The 21,947-nt window shown below is 47.7% G+C and overlaps 1 protein-coding gene across 3 annotated transcripts in view; it reads left to right on the top strand.

Moving 5' to 3' along the window:
• Positions 1 to 572: 572 nt before the first annotated feature.
• The window catches only part of TCERG1L (transcription elongation regulator 1 like), a 73,694-nt gene continuing 52,319 nt past the window's right edge, over positions 573 to 21,947 (top strand). The window contains exons 1-4 of one of the 3 annotated variants that reach the window (XM_065843530.2): positions 573 to 925; positions 2,367 to 2,513; positions 3,357 to 3,537; positions 14,789 to 14,968. In XM_065843530.2, coding sequence (XP_065699602.1) covers positions 632 to 925; positions 2,367 to 2,513; positions 3,357 to 3,537; positions 14,789 to 14,968 — 802 coding nt within the window. In that variant the 5' untranslated portion in view covers positions 573 to 631. The remainder of the gene's footprint in view (positions 926 to 2,366; positions 2,514 to 3,356; positions 3,538 to 14,788; positions 14,969 to 21,947) is intronic. The other 2 variants (XM_065843529.2, XM_065843531.2) reach the window with 2 other exon arrangements.

The following is a 21,947-nucleotide window of genomic DNA, read 5'->3' as shown; positions in this document are numbered from 1 at the left end:
CCTGGCCGGTGGTGGTGGTGACACGGGCAAGGGGACCCTTCCCCACTTTCTCAGCACCGTGCTGGGCACCTGCTGCCCGAGACACTCTTCGTGCTCGCGGGTTCCCCTTCCGTATGCGAAGAAATTCGCGTTGTGAGGATGTTATTTCTATTGGAGAAGGTGGAAGGGCCTCGTTGGAGGGTGTCCGTGGGGTGACGCTGGTTCCCGGGAGCAGCTCTCTCGCTCGGGCTGTACCGGGGCGGAGGACGGAGGCGCTGTGCCCAGCCCGCCCGATGCCCCCGGCTCCTCCCAGCCCGCCGCTCCGGCCCCGACAGCCCCGCGGGAGCGCAGGGAGACCCGAGACGCCGGTCGAAAACCTTAGTACGATGTGATGCTCAAAAGCCTCTTTTTCCCCACAGTGAAGGGGCGCTCCCCAGGCGGGGTGGGGGAGGCTGACTCCGGGGGTTGGCCAGCCCGGTTACCGGCTGCCCTCCCTCCCGGGGCGGCCCCAGCGCGGCCCCCGCCCCGCGCCCCCCCCGCCGGGCGGAGTCAGAGCGGAGCGCCGCCGCCAGCCGGAGTTTCACTCGGCGGCGGTGCCGGTGCGGAGCGGGGGCTGCCCGGCCCGGCTCCGCCGCGCCCCGTGCCATGTAGGATGCTGCCGGCTCCCGCAGCCAAGCGGCCGCCGCCCCTGCTCTGGCCGCCCCCCGCCGCCGAGCCCCCGGCCACCCCCTGGGCCTGGGTGGTCCCGGCCGCCGCGGGGCTCGTCAGGGTCGCCGGCGCCGCTGCGGCTCCCCCGCCGCCCCCGCTGCTGCTGCCGGCGCCGCCGCCCGCACCCCCCCCGCCCGCCGCGCTGCTGCGGGCCGGCCCGGGCTGGCGCGTCCCCTGCGAGCCGCTCCTGCCGCTGCTCGCCGCTGACCAGCACGGAGCCGCGCTCCTCCACGGGCAGGTACGGGCCGCTCGGACTCGGGGGGAGCTCGGGCCGGGCCGGGGGGGCTCGGCGGGGTCTGCCGCGGCGGCAGAAGTTTCCCGTCGCCGCTGTCCGGAGCCCCGGGGAAGGAGCCTCCGACCGCCACGGCGCCGTCAGCCGCTCACCCGTGGGGGTGGGAGCGCCGGGAAGGGGGGCAGCGGAGGGACCAGCGCCCACGGAGCGGCGGGGACGCCCACGGAGCGGCGGGTGTGCCGCGGGCGCCGCCCCGGGGGGGTCTATTGCCCGCCGTCTCCGGGGGATTTCTGCCCACTGCCCCGGGGGGGATCTCTGCCAACCGCCCCGGGGGTCTCTTGCCCGCCGCCCCGGGGTCCCTGCCCACTGCGAGGCCGCGCTCCCGCCGCTGTGCCGGGCAGCCGCCGGCGGGGGGGGATGGAAACCTGCGTTGGGCTTTTATCGCGCAAGAGAAGGGCTGGGAGAGGGTCCGCGGAGCCCTCCGGGCGGTCTCGTCTCCATCATCCGGTAACCGCCGGTTGCAGGGTGTGTTTTCCGCAAATACGGACCAGAAAGGAAATAAAAAATCGCTTCAGCAATGCTTGTATAGTCATATGTAGCGTCAAGTGTTTGGGTTTTTTGAATATTCATAAAGACTAAAGTTTTGAGTCATGTCAGTTGAACCAATCTGTCTCGTCAGTGCTTCCCCTGATGAATATTTCAATTATTAATTGCTGTCGTAAGACTGCTTGGAATAGTGAAGCATTTCAGCTGGAGTGTTTATCCCGTTACAGTTGGAGATATCGGAAGCTAGATGTGTAGGTTTGCCTGGTCTTGTCATTTTTTATAAGAAAGAAGTAAAAATAAACCGGCTTTGAGCACTGTGGTATCTGCTGGATTTCATGTGAAGATTTCCAGCCTTTTCGGGCACGAGCGTCTCTTGTGGTTTGGGAGCAGAGTGAGCGGGAGGGAGAAAATAGGTAGTGCTGGGTCTGATGAAACGGCAACATCAATGATTCCCCAGTGTGACACCACTTAAATAAACTGCAGAGATGGTTTTACTGTGGGAACCCATTTGCCAGACATTTAAGAGAAAATACGTCTCCGACACTTCCTTTTGTTCCCATTTGCCTCCAGACGAATTTTAAAACCACTTTCTAGTGATGTTTTTGTTTTGTATGTGAGTTTGTGTTCGAGCAGAGGAAAAATGGAGCTTCCCTGGCGACTTGCAGTCATTAGCCAAGTCCTGCCTTACTGCCAGGCTACTGATTCCTGGCTTTCTATAGCAGTTTATAACGCCAGTGCCATGTGTCACTCACTGTATAGTGCCTAAAGAAGCGCAAATGGTTGTTGGGCTGAAGAGACATGCTTGAAATTTTCTGTACTCTTATGTAACTAGGAAATCATGGAAAGCATTGATTGAGTAAAACCCTTTGTTTAACTTTCCTTTCTGTGTTTTTTCCCTAAGTGGATATTTGGAGCTCATTCTCCAGTCATAGGATTTTCACCTTCTTCGAGCGTGGAGTTTGTTCCTGTTTTTCCACCTGTGTACACATCTACGGTTCCGCCTCATGCTGGGAAAAACTGGATGGATAAAAGGCTACCGAGCTGCAAAGTGAGTCTGATCTTGGTAGCTGAAGTATTTTTAAGGCTGAAGTGCACAGGCTGAGGGTTGTTCTGGGATTTGTGAATAGCAAAGGCGAGCGAGAGGTCGGGAGTTTGCAGGCAAAACCCAGCGGAGGAGAAAGGTTTACGGGGTGGTTAACGAAGGAGGCTGCTCCAATCCACAGTGATACATCTTCACTTTTCTGAAGTCTTTATTATAAAAAGACTAGAATAGCTTTAGTATTAATCTCTATTACATTGAATAGAATGTTTTAATATTACTACGGGATGCGATCATGAGAGTGTTTTATTTTCCCTTTCTTCCTGGCACTTCCCCCAAAGGGCATCACCGTGAGCATGGCCAGGTGCCGGTGCCAGGCTGTCACTCGCGGTCCTGCGTCCTCATCCCGCCCACAGTTCCCTATCTGTACATCTGTACATTACATCTGTACATTTACCCACCTGAATAACTAAAGTGAGGCTTGGTGGCTTTACCCCGTGTCCCCTCTGGCCCCGTCTGTCCCGTTCAGAGGCAGCGCAGTCTCATTGCAGGTGGGTTGCTCTGGAGTAGCTGTGACTGAGACACAGTTGCTTTCAGCTCTTCTTTTCTTTTTACAATGTTGCACCAGCTCATTAGTTGTGTTAAAAGCTGGTTAATTTTTAAACGGTCAGCTAAATTCAGCCTGCAACATTTATGGAGCAGAGATCAATCTCTTTTTGCTAATTTGTCCCTGAATGGAGATACTGTCTGTGTTATAATAATACTGAGTTATGGATGCATTATTCTCACTTTTATTTCTGAATTTTGTATCTTAAACTTTTACATTATTTTATACTAATTCATTTTGGACAGATTTACTTGAACAACGCATTTGCTCTGGATTCGGCGTGGATGCATCCTGAGGACTCCAGGCTCTTCCAGGGCAATGAGAAGCCTCTGTTGCTGACGAATCAAGTGGCCATGGCCATAGCCAGGCCGGCTGCTGCCTCCAGACCCCTTCCCACCATGGTGCTGGCACCTCAGCTCGTACCAGGTCAGTAGGACAGAAATCATTAACTACTTCCCTTTCTTATTATTTTTAAATACATCTCCCAGAGATGTATAAGCCATTCTGTAAAGTAAGTATTTCATTCCGTTCAGCTCAAAATCTCTTGCTTGATCTGAACTTTGATGGCAAAGTGCATTTCATTCTCTAAATTACTTTTAAAGAAAGAAAAGACCATGGGTAATTATAGAAGATTGTAACTGATTATTCCAAAGCTGGTTGTTGATTTCTGGAATGAAGAGGCCAACCAGTCCGAACATACTTGGTTTCTTTTCAAACAAGAAATTGCCAACTTAGTTCATGTATAATTCTCTTACTGGCTGCTAATTTGAGGAATTTGGTGTGGTCTGTGTAGACAGTTATCAGTAGGGAAGAGCAATTGACCCATCATCTCATTAAGACTCAGTTATGCACAGCAGTATTTGTGAAATAAATTCTGTTAATCTGTATAACCCACATATGTCCCAGCCGTTAACAGGAGAGCTGAGCTTTGCACTTGGAAGAGAACAGGAATGCATTGCAGTGAAGCTGAGTCTCTCTGTGTTGGTGCTACAATAGCCATATGAAATAGCTGTTGTCTTGTAGAACAGGTTAAGAGGTAAAATGCTGATGATGATTAAACTCCAAACATATATGCTTACATTCAGAATTAGAATATTCTTAATGGCTTGCTGTCATTGTTTCTTCCATTCTTAAATCAAAGGTAATACCCTTCTTACCTTGTTTTTTTTTTGCCCTGCAAAGTTCTTATTTTGCAACTGTATAGCACAGGGGGAGATTTCTTGTGCTTTGCCAGTAACGCAGAGATTGAGTGAGCGTGTGCTGGAAGAGATCCTTGCTGGTGGGGTCCATTTGCCAGGCTGATTAATTGGCAGTGAATATTGTTCTGCGCTGAAAGATGTTGAACCACTCAAATCGGTTCCATAGTTTGATGTTGTAGCAACCCCTTGCAGCAAGCTGCCTTCTCCTGCCAGAGATGCCCGATGCTGGACTGATGAGCTGCTCAGCAGTGCTGGGAGATGCGACTGCCATGGGTGAAGCCCCATCCAGCTGCTGCATCCTCCAGGGATGCCGTGGGGACCATCCAGCTGCTGCATCCTCCAGGGATGCCGTGGGGACCATCCAGCTGCTGCATCCTCCGGGGATGCTGTGGGGACCATCCAGCTGCTGCATCCTCCAGGGATGCCGTGGGGACCATCCAGCTGCTGCATCCCCCGGGGATGCTGTGGGGACCATCCAGCTGCTGCATCCCCCGGGGATGCTGTGGGGACCACCCAGCTGTGCTCCCAGCAGCAGCCACTGCTCAAAGCCTGGTTTTAAGGACAGGCACGATGCTGAGGGAGGTATTCTGTGTAGGGGAGCAACAACCCGTTGTTTGTTTATGTATGTTTATAGTATTTTGGTTTGTTTTAAACATGTTTTATTCCACACAGTATTTCAGACATAAACCAAGCATGTACCTGACAGTGGGTTAGGGAAGAGTGCCTGGGCATTCCCAATCTGATGCCACGTTTGTGGGCTATAAGTACCACAGAATGAAGAAGATTTTCTACTCCATGGACAATATTTGCACATTCAAACCTGTTTTCAGAGGAGATCTTAGGTGGATCCAACTCTTCCTCCAGCAGCATGCTCAGCGTTGGCTGCTCCCTCTCCAGGGCTCCCCTGAGCTCCTGTTTGGGTGGGAAAGTGCAGGGAGGAGCACGAAGACCCTCGACCACCTCTCTAAATCTTCTTTCCGATGGCCACGGTCAGTGCAGACCCAGTGAACCCCAGCGCCTTGCAGAGCCTTGCGCGGTGCTGGTGTTACTGCAGGATCACAATGTCCGTGCCCACCAGCAGAAGTTGTCTCTGGGAAGTGTTATGGTAGTACTTGAAGTATTTCCTATATAATCTTTACACTTAATATGAAGAGTAATAAAAATACTGAGAGCAAATTGCTTAGTTAAGTGGTTTAAGCGGAGAAGTTAATAAGCTTTTTGCAGGCTATGCAGCTGTATTCATTTGGAAAGCCTGTCTTAGGGCAGGTTTGCCTTCCATAGTTATCGGTAATGATATAATTGTTTTCTCAATGTATCAGCAATGTTACAAAGATAAAGGAACGAACCATTGTAGTTTGGCAAATGGTACTGCACATAATTTAACAGCTGCGAGCCCCAAGTACTAGAAGGTGTTATTTTCTGTAAGAAAGGGAAGCGGCTATTATTCTCGTGCATATTGCAAAACATGAATTTATGTGCTTACCATTTTGTGTATCTAAAGCAAATAGTGACATTTTATTTCCCCACCTAGGAATGATAGCTTGTTTTATGTCTACTGGATACTGCGTTTTTGTGTGAGGAAGCAGTGCCTAGATATTTTTGCAGAGCAAGGATTAATGTTTTTGTCTCCTGCGCTGTGCTCTGTGCATGTGGATGAAGTCGGGACTGGTTTGGTCCCAGGTGAGCTGTGTCCGTGTGGCACCTGTGCGTTCTATACCTCGTGTTCTGTACATGTGGTTGGTGGCTACTGCATGTGGGGGGACGGGACACCGTCAGGACCCCTTGGTGGCACCTGTTAGATGAAAGCTGTAGCCCTCTGGTACATGATATTCAGTGATTTTTACTATTATCAATGCTATTTTAAACGTTTGAGGGTACATTCTTGCAGTTGAGCATTCCTGGCTCTCCAGGGCATTGCTCAGAGTGGTTCCTTACAAAGTGGGTGTTCTTATTCGTGTGTTTGAGAAGGTTTTCCCAGGAAACCTTGGAGAACAAGCCTTTCATGCAGACTCCTGCGAGGGAGGGAGCAGGAGATACAGATGGAGCGTGTTGTCCTCTCTTCAGGAGCGGAGCTCCCCAGGAGGGTTTCAGGAGCCGCGCTGGAGAACGCTGAGCAGAGCCCGCATGGGGCGGCCGGGGAAGCGTTCCCAGCGAGCTCAAAAATGCAGTGGTTTTGTTAGGTGGAGATGGTGGCTTTCAGCTTATAGCCCTTGAAATCCGTGTTTGCCTTCTGCTTGCTGAGGTTGACAATGAAATGCGAGGTCGGTGAGTCGGGGTCTCCTGTAACTGCAGAGTCCCGTATCGCCCAGGCTCAGCGTTTGCAGGGACTGACACCTTGCTGGCTCTCCAGAAACCCCAGTGTGGTGTTAAACCCAACAATTTGTGGGCATTCCGGTAGAACCAGTAACAGATTGTGTTCTGAGGAGCGGCTGAGGGACCTGGGGGGTTCAGCTGGAGAACAGGAGCTGAGGGGAGACCTTCTGATCTCTGAACTGCCTGAAAGGAGCTTGGAGCCAGGGCGGTCGGGCTCTGCTCCCCAGGAACAAGCGCCAGGAGCAGAGGAAACGGCCTCAAGTTGCGCCAGGGGAGGCTGAGGTTGGATCTGGGAACAATTTCTTCCCCAAAGGGCTGTGGGGCATTGGAACAGGCTGCCCAGGGCAGTGCTGGGGTCACCAACCCTGGAGGGCTGGACAGATGGACACGAGGTTCTCAGGACAGGGGGCAGTGCCAGGGGTGGGGGAGCGGTTGGACTCGATGATCCTGAGGGTTTCTTCCAACCAAAACGATTCTATAATGGTCGTTACCTGGGATCCTTACTGAAGACCGTAATACTTTGCAGCTAATTTCAAGGTGTTGTCCTTTGAGCAGATCATGGAATCATTGAATCCTTTTGTTTGGAAAAGACCTTCAAGATCATTGAGTCCAACCGTTAATGCTGACAAGTTGTTTCCATACAGACCCGGGAATTCTGTCCGGAGCCGCTCAGCTTGTGACAGCGAATTCCCGTCCCCCCCAGACCCAGGTCCTGGCACAACCAGCGCTGCAGCATGGAAACGCAAGGTGCTGCTGTAGATCTTGCCAGTGGCTTGTTGAATAAACACCCTGCAGATGTTGTAGGGGTTAAAGGTGTGGACAGCTGCTCAGCAGCAATTTGGAGGCTTGTGTAACCTTGAAAAGAGAGTGTTTGTGGTACAGGAGCTTTGGCTGGGGTGTTGGGTAAAAGGAGCCTGGGTGCTGCCTCCTGCACTGCTGCTCAGAGCAATGGGAAATAGCATTAGAGCATCTATATTTTTTTAATGCACATTTCAGCATCCATTGCATTACCCTGCTGATCGGGGGTGTTGTGCTGGCCCTGATGCCAGGGGTGTCTCCAGGAACAGCTGCAGAGGTGGGCACAGCGCGATGTTTGATGGCAGACACGGGGGGGTTCCCGAGTGTTCTTTGGGGGCCCCGTCAGAGCGGGAACCTGGGAGGAGAAAACCTTCTGATGGCTCTTGTCTTCAACAAAACGCTCAGAGTATCGTTTCATGTGTAACAGGGGCTGTCTAACTTGGAATGAAGACTTTCCATGTTGGTTTCCTTGAAGGAAAGTAGTCTTCTTAAATTAGATATTTTATTTTCCTTCTCTTTTTTTTTTATGATTTTTCAATAGGAAATATTTTCTGCTATTCGAGTCTTTGTTGCTGCCTCTACATTTCCATGCTGTCTCTCTGCTCCAAAGCAATCTTTGCTCTTTCATTCCTTGGTGTTGAAATGAGAAGTACCAGAATGCAGAGTTCATAGACATTCTTCCATCAGATTGCTTATGGAGATTAAAATGTTGATGTTCCCATTAGGATCTCTTTTTCTTTTCATCCCTCTAACTTTTACAGAACCGATCTAATATTTTTCATAGCAATTATTAGTATTAGAATTATTGTGCATATGCAGATATATGTATAGATGCAGCTTTCTCGGTAATATCAGTTTCAATTACAGACATTACAAATCCAGGAAGAAATGTGGTTGCTTTCTGTAAAATTTGGGTTCCATTTCCTTATGTTTTTTAACAGTTTTGAAATGCATGAGACAGGACCCCTGACCGTCTGTATTTCCTAAACACAATCTTTGTGTTTGAAGCACATATGTGTAGATAAGTAGCCAGCTTTTGGGTCTCTGAAATCACTCTCTTTGATATTTAATGTGCATGTGCTAGGGCTCCCTCTTTGTAAACCGAGAACAGCACTGCAGGAACCTGAATATCCCTGAAATGCCATGAAAACTCTCTCTATTTGTGGAGCATTCGGGCACGGTAGAGACGAACACTTTATTGAATCTCTGGGAATGCTTGACTTTAATAGCAGCATTTACAGAGGTTTTGTTTTGCTTATGAAGTTAGTGCTTTTTAGTGCTTTTTGTGTTACGTACCCAAACCAAGTGAAAGCTCCAGGCAAGTTAAGGTTTATGGGAAAGGCTTGTGGTTCTGGCCCTTTTGTAATATTTTCGTGCCTGGCCCCGAGACCTCATCACAAAGACATTCAGCTCTTTCAGTGGTTTGCAGAGACTGCTCCTGTTCGTGAGGAGCCAGGTATTGTTATTTATTGCATGTGAGCAAAAAGCGAGCTGCTGGTGCTGCTCTTCCCGGCAGCCTCGTGCAGTAGCTGGAGTTTACAAATGCAAAAGGCAATAGGCTTTTTTTTCCTCCCTTCGGGCTACAGAGGATGGGGATATCGATATGTTTTCCTTTGCATTAGGATAAATCTGCTATTTAAGTCAATCCATTGCTTCATTTATTGATGGGTAAATGCTGCTCGGGAGCTGACGTCCCAGACCATGCGCAATTTGGACAGCGGGAGCAGCAGGTTCTCGGCCATTTGCCTCCTGAAAGTATCGATAGTGGTGCTAGAGGTGCCCGTGCTGCAGGTCTGTGGGGTTTGTGCTTGGGAAAAAGTTCCTTCCAAGAGGCATTGGAAGCTGCTGCTAGAATCAGGATTGGTGCCGAGCCCTGATGCATGGTTGGACATTATTGCATGGGAGGATATTGCAATGGTTGGACATCATTGCATGGGGGGACATCATTGCGTGGGAGGATATTGCAATGGTTGGACATCATTGCATGGGGGGGACATCATTGCATGGGGGGATAGTGCAATGGTTGGACATCATTGCATTGGGGACATCATTGCATGGGGGGATAGTGCAATCGTTGGACATCATTGTGTTGGGGACATCATTGCATGGGGGGATAGTGCAATGGTAGGACATCATTGCGTTGGGGACATCATTGCATGGGGGGATAGTGCAATGGTTGGACATCATTGCATTGGGGACATTATTGCATGGGGGCAGACCTTTTAACCCCAGCTGTCATTTTTTACACGGAAGTGCTCATATTTATCAGCTCTGCAAATGGTCCAACATGCAGGGTTTCAGGAATCCAGGCTTTGTAACTGATGGCTCCAATACTGCTGAGAAGATGTTTTTCAGCATCCTGCTGTAGCTGGGCCAGGGCGACCAGCGCCGGTCGCTTCCACTCGGCCAGCAAGGATGGGCAGAACGGGCAGAAAAAGGCTCCTTTTCTTGGATAAATTGTCACTTTTGTCTTGTTGTATGGTTGGTTGGTTGGTTTGTTTTCTTTTTCTGACCTTGTGTTTGCTTTTCCCCCTTTGATGGTTCATGTTCAAGGAGGGAGGGTGCACCCAGGCCAGTGCATTCCACCTATTTCAACCACCTGGCTTTGTTTCCTTTTTTTTTTCTCCTTCTACCAAGACAGTTGTTGTCAGTTTTAATATTGATAACCGTCTAATAAGTTTAATAAAGAGCTGTCATCTGGAAGATTTTTTGTGTGTTTTCTCTTGGAGATGCTGCAGATGAAGGGAAAGGGAATAAGGGATAATAAACAAGAATTCTATTTTTTTAAAATTTATTTTATTTTCTTTCCTTCGGAGCCGTTTTTTCACACCTCTTTGAAGCAGCGCTCAGTGTTTGGCGGCAGCTGTTTCCTCCTTGCTGGGCTGGTCCGTGCTGGGCTGCAGGTGCGATGGAGCTGCCGCGCCGGCTCTCGACCCGTCTGGCAGCAAAAGCTGATGGGACATTTGTCCTGTGACAAGGGACAAATTGACAAGCTTGTCAAAACTCAATGACTTCATGCTGCAGCCGTGTAACCCCCACACCCTCTGGTCCTGTTGCTGGTTTGGGTGGCATCAGCTGAGAGTCAGTGAACATCTCTGAAATGGCTTTTTATTCACGAATGATGGGCTTTTAATTTTTATATATAATATATACATATATATTTCTTTTTTTTCTCCCAATAGCAGCTGGACTGTGCATTGCTGGCTGGAGCCGGGTCGATAGCAGCGCGGTGCTCGAGGCCGGGGTGGGCACAGGGCCACCCCCAAACCCCCAGGGCCCAGGCAGCTGGGGTGTTGGGTTCAGCTGGCTTAGGAGTGAAAATAAGGAGCTTGCATATTGCTTTAAAAAGGAGAGAGCATTGAACACATCCATCTATGGGAGAGGCTCAGGACCTCAGCATCACTAACTTGCTAACTCTGGGGTCAAAGTATTTAACTGCTATTTAATAGTGTTTAATTTTAAATGACTTCCAGAGCATGCACGTGTAAATTGAAACCCTTCAAATTATTATTTTTTTTAAATTTAAATATACATTTCAGGTCCCTTAGGAAGCTACTCAATACGTGGTGCTTTTGTTTTGTTTTTTGATTTTGGTTTGGTTTGGTTTTTAGCCCAGTAGTGTTGAGTTCTGGTGTCCTAATCTAACACGGGCAATGGCCATGAAAAGGGAGGTGTGTGGGTGGCAAAGCTTTGGTAGAAACCAAGGGCTGTGTGGTTCCATACGCTTGGTGCTCACCTGGACAGAGACAGAGCAGTGCATTGCAGTGGCAATCCCTTTGGGTTAAAATTGTGTCTTTTGGCTATTTGGGCTAAAAGGCAGAGGCAGGCAGCTCGATGTCTGCGCTGGGTCCTTGGTCCTCGCCATGGAAGGTTTGCTAATGCAGAACAGCTCACAGGGCACTCACGTGGGCTGAAAGGAGAAGCAAAACCCCATATTTTATTGGAACATTAAAAGAAGTTAAAGGGAACATTATGCTCATATGCATTAATACTTTTTTCTCCAAGAGAGACAAGAAGTTCAAAAGGTCTTTAACCTGCTTGAATTTTTTCCCTCTGTTATTTTTTTAATGTGGGTCTTTTGGGAAGGGTGTTCGTAACCCTTTGGTAAAGCTGTGTTCCTGTAGGCAAAACTGAAGACAAGGACTGAAGGGCTGTAATAGTGAAGTGCAATTTAAAATTCATTATATCATCTGTACCATGGGTTTTCCCAATACCAATAACTTTTTTTTTTTAATCTGAAAAGGAAGGTCCTGAATTTCCCTTTTGCGTAGGGGTGTGTATTCATTGCTCATGAGTATTAGTAGTCTTTACTTTTCTGTTCTTTTGGGTGTTTTCTCTTCGAGGAGGAAAATCTCCAGGTTTCAATGATTAATGTGTTAGTGTCAGCAGCCACAGGGCGGTTCTGGAGCTGAGGGGTTTGGGGCTTTTGGGTCTTCTCACCAAGAACAGGCACTAGGGTACAATTCCCAAACTCGTGTGGACGATGCTGTGCGGGAACAGCAGGACCAGCTCCTTCCCTGCCTGTGCCGGGGACCCTCGTCCTGTGGGAGGCAGCAGGGAGATGTTTGGGGACCATGCCTGGTCCCTGCTGCTGGGCTTGCTGGCTGGTTCCCGTGCCTTCCCCGTTGTCCGTGAATTATCTCTGAATAATCTTGTTGCTTCTTCAGCTATTCCCTGTTCTTCAGTTGCTTCACATCAATATGTGGTGCACATCTCGGTGGTTTCCCCAGCATGTGTTTGCTTGAGAGGAGCAGAGCTGGGAGGCTGGGGACAGATGCTCCAAAGGGGTTTGTTATTAATGTTCCCGCAGACAAGTGTTGCCTTACTCCCCAAGATGTGGCGTGACTTGGCAAAAACAGATTTGGGGAATCTGTCTTTGCTGGGATTTATTTTTCCCCCTCAAGGGTATATAAATAATAGTATTTTACTACTATTTTCAAGGCATTTAACTCTTGAAATTCATGTGAACGTGGGGTGATTAATAATGATTCTAAAAGTCCCTTTCAAGAAGTTTCTGGAAATATTACTCATTTTGAAACATTACTTATTATTTAGAAATAATGCTTACTGCAAAAGCAGGTTGGTTTCTGAGAAGAACCATCCAGGTGTGCTGAGTGCAGATGCAGGTCCCGAGCTCTCAACAAGTCAGGTCCCGGGCCACCTCCCCGTTGCTTTGGCAAATGGTATGTTACATTAGGGGCTGATAAATCGCTGGGATAATTATTCAATTGAGTGCAAATGGCTTGATGAGCCCTGGCCCGCGGTGCGTGCTCTCCTCTCCAGCACTAACCATGACAGGGGCAGACCTTTCTGTACAGAATTATTTAGCAGGAGAGAGGGAGAGAGAACTTGATCAAAGGCGGGGAAATCACCCAAACTTCTCTTTCAACCGGCTGATGAAACTTTAATGAGGGATTTGATGAAAGTTTAATGAGGAAGCCCAGCTTCAGGAGCGTTACTCATCTGGAAGTCTCGGGCTATCGGAGCGACCGAGGCTTCTGTTATTGGGCTGCCTTCCCGGGCTCTGCGGGGAAATCGCATCTTCTTCTCCAAAATGAAAGAATCAAACGAGAAGTAAACAACCTTTCTGCTCGTGTGCCCTGTCAGAAGCCGGTAGGAGAGTCCTTTTGTCTAGAAAAGATGACTTTTCATAAGGTAACAGAAGATGTTTTGTGGATTTTTCCCAGCTGCAGGCAGCCTGAATTAGGAATGAGTGCAGGCTTGCAGAGGCCAGGTGTTAAACCTAACCTAGTAGGCTGGGCTAGTCCTCAGGGGAATAAACCAAAGACTTGCATTGAACAGTTGGATTAGCTGGACACTGTTTTTTTTTATCATTACTTCAATAGTGACTCTTGCACAACAGTCTGGTTTTCATCTATTTGTGGCTTGGTGATGAAAACTTAAATATTTGTGGGCTTTTTTGCCTGTGTGCCTTTTAATTAGTGCATATGCAGGTGTTTTCAGTGAATTCTTCTTGGCATTGACACATATATGTAGCAGAAATAATAGCCATTTTTTTTGTGATGTTTACTGAAAATACTTGACTTCTGTTTTGGCAATACAGAGCTGGTTTTGTTGGCAAAGGATTGTTTTTGAAGAGTATAGGAGCAAAGCTGCCAGAAGTGAATATAATAGGTATCCTCAGGAGCCCCAATTAGCTGCAACCACAGCAGGTCCTCTCCAAACCCCCTGGCCCAGTCTTTCCCCAGTGTTAACTGGGAGCAAGCTGGCACTTGGCATCTGAAATCAGAAGTTGTAGGTGCGTCACCCCCCAGTGGTCACTGCCCCAGCACCGCTCGTGGGCCAGGTCGCTTTATTCCTCGCAAGGATGGATGTGGGACAATATCTACAGGCTCACGGAAAGCCTGAAGTTACGAGTCTGATCAAATAGTGATTTTTTAAATGCTTTTTTTTGCGGAGCTACAGTTGGCTCTTATTGCCTGAAGGATTTCCACATGAACTGAAAACATTTGCTGAATGACATAATAAGCTAATGATGGCTTAATTTTTGAATGCGTAGCTCAGTGTAGAGGGAGGAACAGCTGGTGTTTGTCAAATTAGGTTTTCTCCTTAAGATTTTTACTACTCATCTTCTTGTTTATTTAACGTATTTAGCCAAGATTGAGCTCTGAAGGCCTTCCCCCCAAGCTTGTTAGACTTAAAGGTAAATGCTGCACAGTCCAAAGTGAGTTTGAGCCTTGGTTTGTGGGACTTCTGAGTCCCCATGTAAAACCATCAGAAGTTTCCCGCATGGTGGGTTTTCAAGATGAAGGATACTCATACATAAAACTTGGAAAACTCAGGTATTTTTGTACATAATATGGGCCAACAGCTGGGCAGATGACAGTGACATAGGATGGTTAATATAGCAAGTAACAAAAACCTTCAGGTTTGAAATCAGACAACTCATATTTAGGAAAAATCAGAATAAGTGCTGCCATGCATAGTTATAAAACTGTGGGAGCTGCAGGAAATGTGTTCAAATATTTGACTTTTTTATTGTGTTGGTTTTTTTTTTCATTTAAATGTAATAACTGTGCAGTTTTCGTATGACTCACTACTGACTTGTCCCTCTAGGTTATAATGATATTTACATAAAATGGGGTTTTAATATCTAAAAATGCACCAGCCACAAGCTAGGACTTTTAAGAATAATGATTAGGAAAGGGGCTTTCAGAAAATATGTAACAAACTCAAAACTTAGCGTCTCACTAAGGGGGACGTGGAAAGCGGAGGCTGCGTGGGAAATGTTGCAGGCTCTTGTTCCATCTTGTGCTGGAATTCAGAATGCCAAAAATGTCATTTTACTCAAATTCCTTGTTTTCCGATTAAAAATAAAATCTCCTGTGTGTCTCTCCCTTCCACAGGTGGTTGCCAGCACAGCCTCAAAGCGGTGGGTGGCAGCCAGGCCCTGGCGTTGGCCACCGTGGCCACCACGGCGCTGGTGTCGGTGGAGCCCGAGGCCGTGCAGGGTCCGGCCGGCCAGCCCTGCCACCTCCTCACCTTCCGCCCCATCAAAATCCCCCTCTTGGCTTCGCCTTTGCCAGGTAAGGTCGCTCCTGGTGACACCAGTAAGCAGCTTTTGGTGTTCATTTACCACAGAGAGGCTTCTGGGCATGAGTTTTGGCGAATATTCAGGGGATATTTAGCAGCGTAGGGGAAAGGGACCTGGGGGTCCTGGGGCCAGCAGGGTGACCATGAGCCAGCACTGGCCCTTGTGGCCAGGAAGGCCAATGGTAGCTGGGGTGGGTTAGAAGGGGGTGGTCAGTAGGTCAGAGAGGTTCTCCTGCCCCTCTGCTCTGCCCTGGGGAGACCACACCTGGAATATTGTGTCCAGTTGTGGCCCCTCAGCTCCAGAAGGACAGGGAACTGCTGCAGAGAGTCCAGCGCAGCCACCAAGATGCTGAAGGGAGTGGAGCATCTCCCGTGTGAGGAAAGGCTGAGGGAGCTGGGGCTCTGGAGCTGGACAAGAGGAGACTGAGGGGGGACTCATTCCTGGGGATCAATATGGAAAGGGGCAGTGTCAGGAGGATGGAGCCAGGCTCTGCTGGGTGACAACCAGTGACAGGACAAGGGGCAATGGGTGCAAACTGGAACACAGGAGGTTCCACTTAAATTTGAGAAGCAACTTGTTGGGGGTGAGGGTGTCAGAGCCTGGCCCAGGCTGCCCAGGGAGGTTGTGGAGTCTCCTTCTCTGCAGACATTCAAACCCGCCTGGACCCCTTCCTGTGGAACCTCAGCTGGGTGTTCCTGCTCCATGGGGGGATTGCACTGGATGAGCTTTCCAGGTCCGTTCAACCCCTGACACTCTGGGATTCTGTGATTCTGTGATGTAGGGGGCATTGCTGCCATCTGGAATTAAAGTTTTTTCTGGTGCGGTTTAGAGACCGTCTCTGAAATTGTCTGTTAAAAGGGAGTTTGGAACTCCATGTCCATTTGCAATGGTTGTGTTGCTGTGACGTTTCCAGGTGGTAGATGAACTGAGCTGCATCCTCTGTCATCTTGGTGTAAGAAACTGTGGGTTTAGTGGCACCACGTCTTTGCAGCAGCTCCGCAGGTTACAGTGTCGGCAGCTGAAAGGAGTTTGTTTAAGATACAATAATATTGGGTTAAGACTGAAGTGGATTGTTTGGGTGTTTATAAAATATGCTGGGAAAACGTAGCCATGGTTTTGTGTTTGTTTTTTTTTCTGGTAGGTTTAGATGTGGTTGCTCGCTGGAAAGATCACTATTTTCTGAGCATCACTTTGTGTATCAACGTTGTGAATATGGCAGCTGGGGAAGTTCTTGCTGTGGAACTCTGATTTAAACTCTTTATGGTAGATTTTGAAACTGTACTTTGCGTATTAAGGCTATATTTAGAAATGTTATATACCAATTAAGTTAAAAATTTAAATGAGGGTGCATTTTTCATCTTTTTGGTACCTGAAGTGTAACACAGCAAGATTCAGCCAGACTGAATTTCACGGAAGGTATGCAGTTATGATTTTCGGTGTTCAGATGAAATCTTTTAATGAGAAATGCATCTCAGTAATTATTGTTCCTGTTGAGCGGTCATTACCATCGCCTGGATAAGCGCCCGCCAAGGGCGTACGGTGGTGGTTTTGTGTTTGGGGAGTCCCAAGAGCAAACTGACCTGTAGGAACAAAGGTACAAGTTGACAAGGGCTTTGTTGCCAAAGATTGGGACTGAAATAAGAGCAGAAAGCAGAATTAATGCCTGCGATAGGCAGGAAGTTGGTGCTGCTTCCCATGGGGTATTACTTGACCCACAGAAACCATTTTGCTTGTTTGTAAGTGAACATCTTAGAGGAAAACCCAAAGGGGAACAATCTCATTCCTTATCAGTGCCGAAGATCAGAATGACATGCCTGATGTGTTCTTCCCCGGATTGAGATGCTGGGGTGAGCTGGGAAGGAGCCGCTGCAGGACGTTGATTTACAGCTGCGGGGTGAGCTCTGCGTGAAGATGGGAGACATGATCGAATATTATAATGCCGGGAAGCTCTACCGCTTCCATAACCGGCTCAGCTCTGCAATGATAAACATGTCAGGCCATGATAATTGTTGCTTTCCTTTCGAATGAGTGTATGATAGGCTATCAAATAGCACGCTTTGAGTGCCTGAGCAATCGTGGTATTATCAATCATTCACAGTAAACCACACACTTCTGGGTGTTTTCTCCTACAGAATATATAGTAGCTTTTTAGAAAAGAAAGCCTGAAAGTGCCCAGTCCGTGTACAATAAACTTGAGATCCAACTAGCCATTTTTCTCTATTAATCACCATCTCTGGAGGGAAGGCTGGTGCCTTTGCAATGCCTTACATAAAACATTTTTATGAAATTGCTTTTGATTGTGCTGGCAGAGAAGAGGACTCGAAGGTGTTGGGTTTTAGGCGGTTGTCTTTGCCAGCACCGGTTTGATGGGGAGCTGGGTGGCTGGGGAGGAGCATCCAGGTGCGCTCGGGATGCGGCTGGGCGGGCGTCCTGCAGCCTCTGCATAGGGGTGCTGCATCAAATGGGGCGCTGAAGGCTTTTGGTAGGTGTGAAAATGGAGAAAAAGGTCGTGCAGAAGCTTTCAACCCCACGTGTGCTCAGGCTGCGCTGGGGCCGCCCCTGCTCTCTGCTGCCGAAACAGGTGGAGCTGGTTTTGACTGAATTGACAGGAAAAAACGGTCAATTGGCCAAAGGCAGCGCTCCGCTGTCAAAAATAAATGTCTCTGTTGCCGTGTAAGTTAATGGCTGGGAAAGCATCAAGAAAGTGTAATCTAATGTACCGCTAATCCCAAGTGCAGAACATGCTTCATAACCCCGCCGGCATCTCGGTTAAGAACATCTGCGCATCGGCGTTTGTTGAAGATGACTTATTGTTCTCAAAGAGAAGTTCATCGCGGAGAGATCGTAATCTGGGCACCCTGGGGTAGCTGTCTTCTCCTTGATCCATGTGTGACTTATAAAGTAACATGGCAATTAATGAACTTTCTATGTTCTCCTTCTCTAAAGTTTCTGCAGGCAATGGTCAAATAATAGGAATGAACTTAAGAAACAGAAGATTAAATTATTTCTAACTTCAATCTACATGTATATTGGTGCCTATAAGGCTGAACATTGTGTGTTTGGTTTTACATCGTTAATTGATGATGCTGGAGATTGATATTATAATACTACCTTGTGCGGTACTGTGTTTCTAATCACAGCAGTTTGTTCAATCAATAATCTTATAATTGAATATTTACTATTAAGGAGGCCTTTAATATGATTAGTTTTGTAGCCTTACAGGCTTGGCTGTGTCACCTTTGCCAACCTAATGAGTAGATGTGTTGAATTGGTAAGAAATAGCAAGTTGGTGAAACAAGGCGGTTGTTGGGGAGGTTTGGCAGCAGCGCTGGCCGGGACAGCATCCAAGCTCCGGCGGTTTCCAGCCTCACAGAGGGAAATTTTTGGAGCTTCCTTGAATTCCGTAAATTAAGGAGAACTTGAAGTATGCAGGGTACCGTGGTAATTTTTCCAAGCTCATTTTAATACAATTTATTTTACGTTTTGTGAAAGGAAATGAGAAGTAGAGCTATAATAGAGTGCGGGATATTTGGGGAACTCAAAAGCTTTTGTAGCCCTTCCAAGTGCGGGATGCTGGAAGGATCCTGCTGGGTCTTTGGCCCTGGGGATAGTCAGATGAGGGTGGGATGTGCCGCTCCCTTGGCTCTGGGATGGCAGAAGCTTCTGAATCGTTTTTGCTGTTGGGTATTAGCGTGGCACCATGCTAATCTTGGAAACTTTTAATGATGAAATGAATTTATGGAAACATAAAATACCCTGGATTCAAGAGTAACTGTTTGTCTCTACCCGTGATGACCGGTTTTGTAATGTAGTTGTGAGGTATTGTACAGTTGCCAGATACATTTTTCTGTTTGGTTTCCACCAGAATGTAGAATCCTGTCTCAGTTTGTTGCACCCTTTCCCACAAATTGGGAGCATGCTGCGTTGGTGGACTCCGGCAATGATCAAAATGGATTCTTTGGCACCATTTTCACTTTGATTTAGAGCTTGGGGGGTTTGGAGGGAGGGCTATGCTGGGCAATGATCAAAATGGATTCTTTGGCACCGTTTTCACTTTGTGTTAGAGCTCAGGGGGTTTGGAGGGAGGGCTGTGCTGGGCTCAGCCATGGTTCTCTTTGGGGGATGCTGAACACATTGTGTGTCAGTTGGGATGCTCACCCTGCAGTTGGCACCTGGCAGCTCCCGGAGGATAAGATACAGCTATTTCAGCTTGCACTTTATCTGTGATGACTTGAGATAAACCTCAACCATAAGCTGTTCACCAAACGTCCTTGTGTATCCAGTGTAGTTGCATGAACGCTCTCTTTAATGGGCTTCGATCATTAGTGCCTAGAAGCAAAAACCCCTCAATATCAGCAAATGCTCCTATCCCTGGACAGAAAAATCACACTTAAGCAGAGGGAGCCAGCTGGATGAGTTTGGCACGCTGACTTTGCTACATGGCACCACAAGCTTTGGGACACAACTGCTGCTTTCTGCAAGTTTTGCATCCCAAAAGGCATTGGACCTTTTCTGGCTCTGTTGTTAAATGATCTTCTTGCTCATCCTTTTTCTAGAGTACCTCATGATGTAAGTGGAATTGTTCACAAGTGGGAGGTGTGTTATAAGCAATGCTGCTTTAGGACAAGTCACATTTGTTGGAATAAGTCCCGCCCAGGGCATGGCCAGACCGGCTGCATCGCGCCTGTCCCGGGGAGCACCTCTGGCTGCTGGTTCTCCCTCCAAACGGGGTTTGTTCAGCGCAGGGTGGTCCCTACTGGGGACAGTCTCGTCTTGGGGACTGTGGATGGGAACACTCACTGCAACAAAACCCCAGTACCTGGGGGTGGAGCCGTTCAGAAACGCTCTGTAGTGGTACATGTCTTAGTACAATAATTCTATGTTATCTGCTGAGCACTAAAAAACCATTTTTGCATCAGTGGACTAAAATGGAGAAGGCTCCAGGAATGCCACTGGAGCTCCACTTTGAGTTATTTGTTCCTTTTTTCCCTTTCTTCCTTTCTTTTATCCACTGGTGGTTCTGCTCATACATGTGCCGGGCAAAACGTTCCCTTAAATATTTAATGTCAGCCGTGCTGTTAACTTTGGTTTCATGCCAGCGTTAACATAAAGACTAAATAGGAGCTTGTGGAGATGCAGCTCCTTGGTGATCTAGGATGCATTTTCACACTTATTTGCTCTGCTGGTAAAGAGAGAACTTAATTTTCCAGCACTATCAAGCCAAGTCTTTGAAGAGGACTCTATCTTAAAAAAACCCAAACTGCAATAAACTTTGGGAACGTAAACAGTTCTGTGGGTAATTCAGGTATGGGATATCTAGTGGTCTCTAATACCACTTCTATGGCTACTGTGTTAAGAATTGGGGTAATTATTTTCTTACCCTCACATAGGATTTCTTAATTATTCGAGTGCAAAAGGTAAGATGTGAGTCTGTGGTTATGGACTCTGTAAATTAGCAGTGAGTACAAATATTAAAAAAGGCACCATCTGCCATGGAAACCATTTGCCACCTGTTCCCTTGCTTTCAGAATTATTTAATGGTTTAGATTTAATGTTTAAGCCTGCCACAGAACAGCTGGGAAGTGACTAAGTATTTTTCCTATCAGTACCTTAACGGCCAGGCAACATTCTATGTTAAAACCAGCTCTTAATGCCAGTGTTTCCCTCCGTGCTCTCTCCTGTGTCTGTCAGCTTGCTTCATTAGCAAAGGCTGCTGATATAAACCACGTTTGCAGAACAACAATTACTCAATTATTTTTATGGTGTTTTATTTGAAAGAAACAGCTTCTCCTCTGCAGCAAACGGAGGCGATGGCGACTTCAACGTCGTCCCAGCACTTAGGAAGGTGGTGTGACAGCAGGGTTAATCCTGGGAAACCCTTAAGCTCAGCTTAGCATCTTCCCCCCTGAGTTTCTTACTGCTGTTGTAGGTGAGATTGAGCGTGGTGAGATAAAATTTGTTTATTTTCCTGGTGGATGGAATTTAAGAACTTACAGAGTAGGTTGCTGAGGGTTTGCTCTGCCCTTCTCCTCCTGGTGCCCGACTGGTGGGGTCGGGCTGGACCCGCCAGCTGCTGGGCGAGGGAATTCGTACAACCTCTGCAGAAACTACAACTGCTTCTCTTTCCTTTCTGAACAAGCTTAATTAAACGGTGTAATCCAGGGAGTAAAGGCTTGGCGAGCTGGCGCCGTTGGGCTCTCCCCCTCTGCTGGTGTGGGTGCTGGTTCCCCAGGTGCTCATTCCCACCATTAACATGATTCACTCACTGGTGATTTTCCTTGTGCATTTGTTATTTAAGCCAGTCTAGCCATTACAGAATTCCTAGATCTTAGGTGCAAGAAATAGCGTTTATGAGAAAGCAAATAAGTCAACTAAAATATTCCATCCAGAAATGTGATATTCATCTGCCTGAGAAGCTTTTCTCGCCCCTTCCCGGGTGTCCTGCGCATCTCGCAATGGAACAGGCGTGACTTTGAATACTGAGCAGTTCTAACAAGCTTGTTGTAAATGATCTGCCCAGCTTTAATGCTGTGTAACGAAGCAAGCAAATGAATGTTTATAGTTATTAAAGTGATAACTTCCTACTCGAGCTAATATTCGGCATAAAATTACCGTTCTGTTTCATATCGGTGTTGGCGCGTGCAAGGACGATGTGAGTGTGCAGTGGGTTCTGAGCTCAGGGGTCGCACTGAAATGAGCATCAATTTTCCACTGTCGGACAGTAAATCTCTGCTGGAAACTGCAAGTGCTCAGCTGCCCAATTAAGACTCTGGGAAGTGGGGTGATGGTTCCTAAGATGGTTCTTGTTTGTGTGAAAGCTCGGGTGGCCCAGCACGGCGTTCCTGATGCAAAGGGCAAGGCACCCGTGTGGTGGGAGGAGGAGACGCAGACCTGGTAGAATGTTTTCAGATTGCAAATTTTTCACATCATCTGCATTGAAAAATAGTCCATCGTGGAACATTTATCAATGC

Source organism: Patagioenas fasciata, chromosome 8, assembly GCF_037038585.1.
Source record: "Patagioenas fasciata isolate bPatFas1 chromosome 8, bPatFas1.hap1, whole genome shotgun sequence".
Lineage (NCBI taxonomy): Eukaryota > Metazoa > Chordata > Aves > Columbiformes > Columbidae > Patagioenas > Patagioenas fasciata.
The sequence above is the reverse complement of the archived record's forward strand: the minus strand, read 5'-3'. Positions and strand labels throughout refer to the sequence as shown.